Raw genomic sequence first — 12,422 nt, forward strand, 5'->3', positions numbered from 1 at the left:
TATTGGCAGTGGAAGTAGCGGGTAAAAAGATAGCCACACTGTGGCAACCTTGAGATTTAATATCTACAATGCTGTAATGATTCACACGCACACACCAACACACACACAGACACACGTACATACACAAAACCTCTGCTTTTCTCTACATAAATCATTTTTTCTCAATGCAAGTCATTAAGGATGAATTTTAACACACAGTCACGTCTAAAGATTTCTATTGCATTATGGATTTCTCCTCTGTTCTCTCCCCTTGTCCTCTCAAATGTCTCCCTCTCTCACACACACATCAATCTCACCCCCTCCATCCATTCTGTTCTCTTTTCATTTCCACATGTCTAAGCTTCATCTGACATTTCATAGGCCTAGTTTTTTTTTTGCTACCTGGAGCTCGCTACACCTACACCAACTGACCATGCACAGAATTAAGTAGACAAGCTGCTCGTCTGCACAAGGACAAATGGTGCATGCATTTAGAATTTTACTACACAAGTATAAAAAACAAACTTACAGCATATCATGTTCTCTCATCTTCAGGTGTGGCCAGGAGAGACGGTGTTTCCAGACTACACTAGCCAAAACTGCATAGACTGGTGGGTTGACGAGTACGAGCGATTCTCCCGGGAGATCAAACATGATGCCCTCTGGATTGTAAGTCATTTTTAGACACACATTAAGTGATGATGTGCATTCACTAATTAACTGTTCACCAACACAAACCTCTGAGGCAGACTTCATTCTGCAGTCATTTGCACGCAAACAGGGACAGTGAGCTTGAATTCAGTTCATACAAGATAGATGTGCATTAGGTTCCCTCATTTCTTGGGGCATTTACCGCAGTCAGTCCAAGGCATTTTACAACAGTTAAGTTTTTTTCTTCAGCAATTTTGTTCAAAAATATCAATTCACAACAGCTGCATATTGTCAGTGATTGTGATTATTAAGACTATTAGTTCAAATAAGCATCTTACTGATAGTGTGAATAGGTCACTAACACACTATAACACACTTGCAGGACATGAACGAGGTGGCCAATTTCAAGAAAGGTTCAACAAAAGGCTGCGCCGACAACAATCTCAACTACCCTCCCTACACTCCAAGTAAGTCAGCGTTTGTATGTGCTCTACGTTCTCATACAGTTTAATCTTCCATTTTATGACATGGTCGAGTCTTAATACTTTGTCATCACTCGAGGCACTTCATCAATATCATTAGTACAGGTTGACCGGTAAAGGTTCATTCTAAGCATATCTTTATTGATTATAATATGGAAGATTCAATAATAATATAAATTCCTAACAGCACATATATTATATATTATAATCCTGCACTTCATAAATGTGTAAACTTACATAAATATGTAATAATAAGGTGAACATTATTTAATCTAATCAGCCTCTCTTCACTCACTTAAAAACAACACAATTTGTAAGTTATACGTATATTAATAATAGTAACTATTTAATTAGTTACTAACTTTTTAAACCCTGTACCAAGTTTACTGCATTACAAACAATGCTGAGCACAAGTTGATAAAATGGCCACAAAGGCTCAAAAAGTAAGTTCAGGTCCAGAAGAAAGTTCATCTAAACTAATGAGTCCCCGATGAAAAATTCTGAAAATGACTCTAAAGCCGTGTCTTTTATTGGGACGGTGTCTCAGACAGGATGATCCTAACTGGAAAAAGCATGTTCCCCTGATGCCGTTTTATTGCCCTTCCTCCTAAGTCATCCACTTCTCCCAATGCCATCTGTCGCCTTGATTTCCTCATTGTTCCCACTTATTGCAGAAAATACTGTACACCAACTTCCATTGTTCTCCGTCCCCTTCTTCCCCTCTCGCCATTTTGTTGTCCTCAACAGCCTCCTTTATTTTGTATTCACTCCTATCTCCTTTCTCCTCCAGAGATTCTGGATGAGGTGATGTACAGCAAGACTCTGTGTATGGATGCCAAGCAGGCCTGGGGGAACCACTACGATGTCCACAGTCTCTATGGCTACTCTATGGTCCTGGCTACTGAAAAGTGAGTGCATTACCAATTGATGATGGAAGTACTGTAGTTTCGCAAGCTTGCACTTACAGTGCAGACGCCAACTTACTGCCACCCTTTGAGTAAGACAAAAAGAAAACACAAAATCCTTCAAAATCATCCTTGACTTTTAGTGATACTGCAGATTAAGCTCTGGACTCGAGTTGAAGTTGATTGCAAGCAACTTGTGCAGTTTTGGTGCTTCACATTTTCAAGTTATGTTTTTTTTGCATATTCAGATTAGTTTGGAAAGTCTAGACAGACAAAAAAAAAAAATCAGACTTTACCAAATTTGATTTTATCCATAATGTGATTCAAATCAGATCTCTAGTGATACTTCTCAGCCTGGATGCTGGGGCTAATTAAATTGCATTTGACATCGTCCTTCATGTCAAGTCCAATACAAGACAAAATGATGACAAAGCACTAGAGCACAGCAAAATCAGCCATGACTAGAAACACTGCAATATACACCAGTCTCCTCGGTCACACAAAAAAAATCTCAGCAAACTCTGCACCATGACCTGACAGTGCAATTTCTTGGAAACCATGATGATGCAACTTAATGTTTCCTGCATTTGTGTTTGAAAGTCGATTATGTCTTACACACAAAACCGATTCGCAATTAACAAATGTCCCTGTAATCTGAACATAATCTCAAATGCCAGAGGCATTTATTCTTGTCAGATTTTTCTGCATTTCTGTCATTTAGAGGTAATGAGCTTACACAAGAATAAGGTTTAACACCAGCTAGAACTGGAAGACACATTAATGGAGAAGGCATGGAAAATATACTCTTTATTTGTGCCCGATGATACTAATAATCACAAACTCCAGTATCTACAGATACAGATATTAGTCCGACACAGTCATGTTAGGCCATTTATATCCAACTATGAAGCTCTTAACACATGTGTTGAGCCACTTCTGTCTTCTCCCAAAAGGAAGAAATAAAGAGCCCAAACCTGACTCCGCTAAAATGCTTATGCCGATTTATATTTACATTTTAACGGTCTGTGTATAGCGAAGCATCGGATTTTACATTTTTATCTGTCCAATATCTGATCCAGTAATTTTGACCAGTATCGGATCAATACATATCCCCACCCCTACCAATAAGAAAGCAGTGCACGCCTGCACTAAGAAGTGAGACCTGCATGAGACTAATTCATTGTCAAAGAATTGGTACATTCAACTTTACAGGTCATATATTGCATGTCCTAATTATAGAGGGTCCTCTGCCTCCCCTGCACACACACACACACACACACACACACAGGGGGTTAGTGTGCACTGCAGCTATGTTATGCCGATTCATGACTGTGAAGAGCACTGCATTTAAATATAATGACTAGCATTTCACAATGATATTCTGACCTTGTTCTCCCTGTTTTTTTTTAATCCATGTTCTACTAAAGTGGCATGGTTGAAATGGTATTTTTGCTCTCACCTATCCCATCAGTAAACAAGGAAGCAAGTGAAGAAAACGCACTTTAAAAGATATTAACAAACGGTAACAGACTGGACTCTTTCACACTCACACATACTGGAGATCATGTAACACAAGCCCCCTTATGTGGACCTGCTGACTCATTCCTTTGGTATTAGAAAAGAAAGCCTGCCTGCCCCACCCCTAAAATATATTATTTGCAGGAGACACATCTGTAAACATTATCAGCATTGTGTATCGCTATGGAAATCAATACTCCATCAATTTACCTTCATCAAAAAAAAAAAAATGGTTTGCAATAAAGGCAAAGTATGGCTTTGTCACAGTTTTGCTATTAATCTTTACACCGCCAATGATATTTGTTCTTGTGTGATTGATAAACAATTCTCCATCATATCGTTTAACTCTCTCGGTTTCACTTCCTACATACTTTTTCATCTCCTGCATCGCTCTCTCCCTCTCACAGAGCCCTGCAGCGGGCATTCGGAGGAAATCGCACCCTGATGCTGACTCGCTCCTCCTTCCCAGGTGTGGGGAAATATTCGGGTCACTGGCTAGGGGACAACGCCGCCAACTGGAACGACATAAAATGGGCCATTCCTGGCATGCTGGAGTTTGGCCTTTTTGGGGTTCCCTACGTGAGTAACCTTCAGAGGGACAAATATCATTAGTGTAATGCTTAAATACAGAGAATTTGACATTTTCAACCTGGGTGACATGACTTAGGGATGCAGGTCTTCATTATTTCTGTTTTAGTCTCAGTTTAAGGCTCAACAATAATCCAGTCGTAATAATATTTTTTTTTAATTACTATTTAATATAATAAGTATACAGACAGAGGACGGACGAGAGCAAGAGAGTGTCTGGAGTTACAGTGCATACGTTGAAGACACACATTCATGTAAATGTTTTTTAGTTCTCAAGTGTGTTCTCTACTGTGCATATCTACGGAGCAGAGAGCACAAATGGTGGTAAGAAGCACACTCGTGAGCAAATCTCCCGCTGTGCATTTCGGGTGGTCTCATAGATTGTCATGTACATCCTGGTGAGACTGTGTCAGGCTGACTTTAAGCTCTTCAGTAGACAAACACACAAAGAAAGCAAGAAAGAGAGAAAGCAGGGCAAATGGGATTTGGATCGATTCCCTCCCATGGAGTCTGTTGGAAATGAAGCCAGTAGTAAACAATAGAAAGCAAGCAGTCACCATGGACTGGCCTTTGACTTGCGTAACTTCTTTGGATCCGACTGTGCAATTAATGTAAATAAAGATCACTACCCACGTCAAATTGCTGCTGTGACCAAAGCAATAAGACATAAAGAAAGACACGATAAAGAGACAAATGTGTCACCAGGTTTTGCATCAATACCACCCTTTCTTACTACTACTTGACATGTGTAGCATGTCCCTTTTCTTCGAGGATATAAAGAGGCGTATCATGTGTATGACTCCAGTAACATTTAGGACAGTGGCAAATATATACTGCAAGTTGTGGCTGAACGTCATGTGTTTCAGATCGGAGCTGACATCTGTGGATTCTTTGACAACTCCCCCGAAGAGTTGTGTCGACGCTGGATGCAGGTGGGAGCGTTCTACCCCTTCAGTCGCAACCACAACGCTCAGGGCTACGAGGTACTGTAAAGACATTTTGGTCTATCGTTCTTATATTAGACTGTCAGTTTTAGATTTATGTATCACATCGTCATTGCTGGGGGGGTGAACTCTTCATTTCAACACTGTAGTTGCTACATCCCAAAGTGATTAAAAATAGAAACCTCCTTTTAGTATCCATGGAGATTGTCACACCGGCACAACTGTGTTATAAAACGGTTGCAGTGGGACATCTGATTTTGGGTTCATTACTGGGAATGTAAGCTGCTGAAACAGTTGTGTGCTGTGGGTATTGGACCAGTGCAGCCTGAAGAAAATGTGCCATTAATGTGCCATGTGGCATTAGAGTTTTTACAAGACTATGAATTAATATTGATTTTAACAATATCAAAAAGTGAGGCCACTTAATTCTAAGCATAAACACTGCCAACCACATTGGGCATTGGCAGTATCTGATACTAGTTGTAATAGATTCCTTCAGAGTTGGAATTGGTGGAGTGTAAACTTCCCAAATCCAATAGAGCAGGACAGATCTACTTGCACTGACCTCAGAAGTACTGTATGCAAAAAGACTTACATACAGTCCACTTACTCCACAACACAGAATAGGTAGAAATGCACTTGTTACAGGAATCAATGGTGCATTAGTTGTTAGCGCTGGGTCAAAATATCGATTTGGTGATATATCACCGTCCTTCCACATGCAATCCATAATAATCGATACGGCAGGGGAAAGATTGATGTTTTAATAAACAAATGAAGGCACTCTGGAGTTAACAGTCCCTGTCTGTTTCACTCGCCAGGTGTTGCTACTTTATGGTAGCACTAGAGCTGGAACAATTAATCGATTACTAAATTCATCGACAACTGTTTTGATAATTGATTAATCGGTTTTTTCATGTTTAAAAACAAGATTTCAGACTGTTTAAGCTTCTTAAATGTGCATATGTTCTAAATTGATTTGCTCCGGGTAACAAAGAAATCATTAAAAGTTAATCATTTTGGTTTGTGGACAAAACAAGACATTTGAGAACATCATCATTTGCAGGCTTGTCGATTAATCAAGAAAATAATCGACCGATTAATCGATTATAAAAAGAATCGTTAGTTGCAGCTCTACTTCTCACGCACGCTTTGTTGCTTTGTTGTTGAGATGTACGACTACATGATTGTCTTGCGATATATTGATAGATCCCAGAATCGCTGCATCGTGATATTATTGGTGTCACTTGTGAAGGTATAACCAGGCATGCCAACACATTCAGAGCACAGCAGACAAAACACAACTTTCAAAACACATTCGTGGCCCTGCAGTTCTTGTAAGGACAACCACATTATGGCATTTGCATGCAAATTCCTCTCGCAACATATTGCCATATTTTTCATTTGCTCATCATTGCTGCAAAAGTAGCACAGCGTTAAGGTAGAGAAGGGGGGAATGAATGATATGGTGCGTGTGTGTGTGTGTGTTGAAAGAGGTGAAGCGTGTGTGAGGGACTGGTGGTTGCTGGAGGACAGGAACATGATGATGATGAATTAGAAGTACGATTTCTGCTAAACGAGACAGCTAATGTGTGACCTTTGCTTTGCCCTAATCATGGCTCTCATCGCACAGCCACACAGGCCAATCCAAAACACACACATACACACACTCTCTGAGGTGCTGAGGGCATAAATAATTAGCCAGATGAGAGGAAAATGGCCTGTTAGCAGCTACTCAGCCTTTCACTCTCCAGTATCACAGAAATTAAATCATACTTCCGTTCCTTTCTCACACACTTTTCCCCTTTAACTCTTTAATACACACTCCCTTTTCTTTTCTTTTGTTGAAGAAAAATGTGACCTTTAAAGAAGTTCTCAAATTTTTCCAATGGACTAAATAAAACTGCGATCGTACAAGCAACCTCTGATTTCTTCTTTCACTCGTTTTGAATGAGTTCTGTCCTCCATCCTCTAAACTCCTCGCCACATTTCTCTTGTGAATAAAAGACAAATCGTTATATATTTTTTTCCCCCCTCCCTCCCCCTGCCTCTCTTTCCATTTTCAATGACATCTCGTTAATCCATCTTTCTGTCTCCAGCCCCAGGATCCAGCTGTGTATGGCGCCAATTCACTGCTGGTGAAGAGCTCCAAACATTACCTGACAATCCGTTACACACTCCTGCCTTACCTCTACACACTCTTCTACAAGGCACACACCACAGGAGAGACCGTCGTACGTCCGGTCATGCATGAGTAAGTCGTTTAAGAAAAAAAAAAATAATCTTCATAAATGGTGTTTTGTCAGAAACATGCAAGTTGAAACAATGCCTATGCATGCATGCATGATCAATCTTCATTCAGCCAACTGTGCAAAAGGTCATGAAGAAGGTTGTGGTGGTGCACAGTGTTGGCATGAACATAAAGTTAAAAGGGATGGGTTATAATATGCACCTGCATGAATATGAATGTTCATTAGCAGCAGCTCAGTATGAGTCAGTCGCTGTAAAGCATATTGTAAACAGGTGCTGCCAATCAGCGAATACAACGAGCACACTTGAAGCCCTGCCTAAAGAGTTTTATTGTAATCACAGAAACCAAGAAGCCAACAAAGAATAGACCATTACGGCAAATATGGAGCCGGAGGAAAAGTCTTTGTTGTCTGAGGAAGCTGCCGACCAATCCAAGTAGTAAAATAAAGATTCTGCATAGAGAGCGAGAGCTAATCCTCCAAAGCAAAAACAGTATTGCTCCCAGCTTAATGCGTTTTTTCCCCCCATGGAGTGCAAGCATGTTGCAATTTCCCCCAAATAATGGCAAAATTCTTTTCATCAGCGAGAGGCTCTGAAAGTATGCTGGCGTCAAAACATCCAGATTCAAGGGAACTTGTCTTAACTGTCCCCACAATGCATGTTAACTACTGAGCACCTGTGTGGTCAGATTTATGTTACTTCAGTACGCGATTCAAGATCAGATGCACGTCCCATGTGTGGTCATGTGACACACGTGTTCTTTGTGACCTGCAGCGAAAGCACGCATCTGCACCGGCAACACAGCACAGCCAAACTATGACATTTTCTGTTGTTGACGCATGTGAAAAAAGTATCAACGTGCACACGCGTGCCATTTTAAGAGGACAATCACATTCACATGAAAGTCAGACGCAAAATACCTTTAGTAATGACTGCGAACCATCAAATCTGATCTGTAATGACTTGGAATTAAATGGAACTGCAGCAAAGCCCTGGTGTTATCCTGACAATGCAGAGAAACACATATCACATGATGAAGCAGGGCCTTCTCACAACTTGGCAAATGACAATATAATATTTGAAACAAAGTTTGGTTTAATTAATGATAAATTGCATGTGTGAGGTAGTAAGGTAAAAAAATATGCCTAAAACCCAATCAGCACAAAGAATACTAGATACTTTATATTACCATTAGTAACATAGGTAACAACAACACCCTGACTTCCCTTAGGTGAACTTAACTGTACATAGTGCATGAGATTTGCTCATGAACAGCACTAACTTTACAGAAACTGTATTATCTGTAAAGTGGCCACAAACAGTACACCTGAAAATTATTCCCGACATGCAGAGAAAGACGTGGCATTAAAGCTTATCCTGCACTACTTTGCTTAAGTATAAATCACATATAAATGAACCAGGCTTATGTCAAACAAAAAACAATAATACAATGCATTATGTGCATTATATTAAGTATAATTTGACCACAACTAAAAACCCTGTACACTGGCAACAAGACTAGTTAATACCAAAAGCTAATGAATAATTACACACTATGTGAACGACAAAAAAAACATTGATTCATGCAAATTTAAACAGAGAAGTCAAGTCCAAGAATACAAACAAAGTAAATGCAAGCACGACTTCAGCGTCACATGCAAACGGCCAGCAGACACAACAACTCTAATAACTCAGTTATTATTGAAGAGAAACAGCACAGCAGCAGCAGTCACGTGAAAACGATTTAAAAACATAAAAAAACAAGCAAACACAACTTGAATCGTGCCAAACGCGCGTTGTAAGCAGCGATGAATGTCAACAACAAAGCAGCACGGTCACTTAGCTCACATCCTGGGATGACGAGTCCTCGTGGTTGCGGTCCCGACATCAGACACATGAAAACCCCAGCTCCGTCTGCTGACTTTACTCCTGACACGTGACAACCAGCGGAAGACCCGCGGATCTTATACTCATCGTCCAGTGTTCCCGCACGAGCGCGCTGAAAAATCGACGACGTGACGCTTGTTTGCTCCGGCGATTTCAAATGACAGGTTAAACTTCCCGCAGTGAATACACGCACGTGTGTGATTGGTCATCGCTGGTCACGGAGCCGCAGAATAAACCAATCAAACATCAGATATCAATCAGCCAATGAAAGCTCCACTGCACCTCTCTCTCTATCGATAGCAGCACTTGACTGCACGCTTGGATTGTTCTGTGCATTACGTATGTACATATATGTTTGTCATAGATAAATATTCATCGATATTATTAATTCATTTCATTATATACGGTGCTTAACACATTTATGAGACCACCAGCCAAAGCTGCCCTAAATGAACAGCAATATAATAATATTTTTATTATAATAGCAATGGTATGTAAAAGCTCTTTAAAGAAAAGCATATTTTTATTGTTAAAATTTAAATATTATTATTATTATTATTGTTATTGTCATCCATGCATTTTCGAATGTACAGTAAAGCACATTATTATTTCTTGATGTCAAATTATACTTATTTATCGGCATTCCTGCACAGAAAATGTAAATCAAGTTGTGATAGCACATAAGCTTTATAGGAAACTTATATGGGCCACAACCTTGTCATTCTGTGTTGAACCAAAAGACCCATTCAGGATAACTTATGAAGGATGAGGGTGTCAACAGGCTTTCTAAGAGGAGGAGACAGACAGAGGTTACTGATGGATCAAACAATATGGCATGGTGGTGTTTTTTCGTATGTTTTTTTTTCTTTTTTAAATGAATCACCAATACAACTATTGTTATTCCCAAGGTTCTACTCTGACAGCATCACCTGGTCAGTGGACCGCCAGTTCCTCTGGGGAAAACACCTGCTCATCACACCTGTACTGGATCAGGTCAGCCAACACACACACACACACACACACACACACACACACACACACACACACACACAGTTTCATCTTTGCAGTGACTTCTGTGTGAGAAAATTCTAATCTTCAGCCTATTTAAGTTTAATTATGCACATGTTCTTATAACCAGACCTGATGTTCAATATTTAAAGCCATAACTTATGATAAGACAGAAACTACGCAGGCATCTGGACCGGATACACTATCTCAAGAACTATATGTATCAGACCTGGCACGCTGTTCGCCAGAATCTGCGATGATGCCTTACTGTTCAGATGCCAGATAATGTCTCAGTTCTCCTCGGATCTGAGTTGTCTTCAATAAAAATCTTCCAACTTAACTCATCACTGACTCCAGAGGATCCATCCTGATCAAAATCTCAGTCACAACTTCCATTTATTTGGACAGCCTAACCAAAGCCTTCCCCTTGACCAGTACCAGTTGATGCCTAACTTTAACCAAACCACAATTCAAATCTTAGCCCTAAATGTGGCTAGATCCTCAGAAACACGTTTTGGTCTTTCAAGGTGAGTGTTATGGCGTATTTCCACCGGCTCGACTCGCCTCGCCTCGGCACAGCACGACACGGCACGATTCGGTTGCATTTATTTCCTAATCTTCATAAAATCATTGAAACTGAGGTATTGAAATATAACTTTATTTATAGATCAAAGCGGTAACAACAACAATAAAAGTGGCATTTCTATTGCACAGTAAAAAAAACATTTCTCTCAGTGCTGTGCCTGCCAGCTGACCCGTACATAATATCTACGAGTAGACCAACGCTCACTTCCTCTGAACTGTGTGCTCTGTTAAATATAGAGATTTCCCTGGTAGTTGTTGGAGATTAACCCATGTTTTTAAGATCATTAAGTAGTTTTAACTGATCTACAGTTAGGTGCGGTTCGGCTTGATTTGTGTGGGACATCTCTACCTGTGACGGCACTCTGGCCAGTCAGTGGTCAGCAGTCTGACCAATCAATCATAGTACCTACTCAGCACGCTTTTGGAACCTCGTCTGAGCAGGTACTAAAAATAGTACCTGGTACCAGGTACTATGCTAGTAGAAACGCTACTTAAACCGCGCCGCGGCGTGGCGAGGTGAGTAGAGCCAGTGCACATACGCCATTAATGCCATAGAAGGTGACAAGTAAAAGTAAACACATAGGGAAAAACACATCCTAGGATACTGTGCAAACGACTTCTTAATTTTAACATGCTTTGCTCTTTAAAGTACAAACACTCACTCAAACTGCAGAGAAGAAACACAGGCTCTTACATAATACAGCACATAAACAAACAATCGTGTAAGTGTGATATATAGAAGATGATGCACTAAGGCTACACACACTCTTTCAGTCTCTCTCTCTCTCTCTCACACACACTGTGACCTCCACTGGGAGAACATGACATGAGATTTTCTTTGTTGCCCTCCCTTCATCCCTCTTTCCTCTCTCTTTCATATCCTCCCCCCTTTTCTCTCAGCTCTAATGAGAGCACTGACCTCATTACTACCAGATTAGAAGTGTAGATAGAAGTGTGTATGCGTGTGTTTGCGCATCTTTTTCCCCGAGCGCGCGTGTACGAGTTTCCCTGCACGTGCACGTGTATGTGCGTGCGTGTGCAGCGATTGCGGTCATGTCAAAGTGGCCTTATTAATAAGCAATTTAGTGTGGCCTCTTGTGAATTACAGAATAGTCAAATGTGAATTGGATTGATAGAAGGCCAGGGGATAAAATAACTTCAGCTGGTGTGATTGTGGAAAGTTTCTAATGCAAGACGTTGGCGTAGTGTTGTAGTACTCGAGATCAGTCTCGGTCTCGAGACCACTTTTTGAAGGTCTCGGTCTCGATACACTGTGGTCTTGGTCTCGACTTGGTCTCGGTTTAGGTAGTCTTGACTGCAACACTACTGCACCCTATAACTCTTTGTTGCAAGAAGCGATATTGACCAAATTCACTGTACATGCACCTGGTTTCCTCTACTGCTCATGCTGAAAAGATAGAGAATGTAAACCCTAACAATCCAGAGTTATAGGGTGCAGTTGCTTTTTGGCAGGTGCTGCCGAAAAGTGACTGCACCCTATAACTCTTTATTGCAAAGACCGATACTGACCAAATTCACTGTACATGCACCTGGTTTCTTCTACTGCTAATGCTGAAAATACAGAGAATGTAAGCCCTAACAATCCAGAGTTATAGGGTGCAGTC

At 40.6% G+C, this 12,422-nt stretch overlaps 1 protein-coding gene across 1 annotated transcript in view; it reads left to right on the top strand.

The window, feature by feature from the left end:
• The window catches only part of si (sucrase-isomaltase (alpha-glucosidase)), a 59,576-nt gene that overhangs the window by 14,487 nt on the left and 32,667 nt on the right, over window positions 1-12,422 (top strand). Inside the window, exons 13-19 of the mRNA XM_044032108.1 lie at window positions 535-648; window positions 1,013-1,097; window positions 1,903-2,020; window positions 3,943-4,114; window positions 4,990-5,106; window positions 7,167-7,321; window positions 10,113-10,197. Coding sequence (XP_043888043.1) covers window positions 535-648; window positions 1,013-1,097; window positions 1,903-2,020; window positions 3,943-4,114; window positions 4,990-5,106; window positions 7,167-7,321; window positions 10,113-10,197 — 846 coding nt within the window. The remainder of the gene's footprint in view (window positions 1-534; window positions 649-1,012; window positions 1,098-1,902; window positions 2,021-3,942; window positions 4,115-4,989; window positions 5,107-7,166; window positions 7,322-10,112; window positions 10,198-12,422) is intronic.

This window comes from Solea senegalensis, linkage group LG8 (genome assembly GCF_019176455.1).
Source record: "Solea senegalensis isolate Sse05_10M linkage group LG8, IFAPA_SoseM_1, whole genome shotgun sequence".
Taxonomy (NCBI): Eukaryota; Metazoa; Chordata; class Actinopteri; order Pleuronectiformes; family Soleidae; genus Solea; species Solea senegalensis.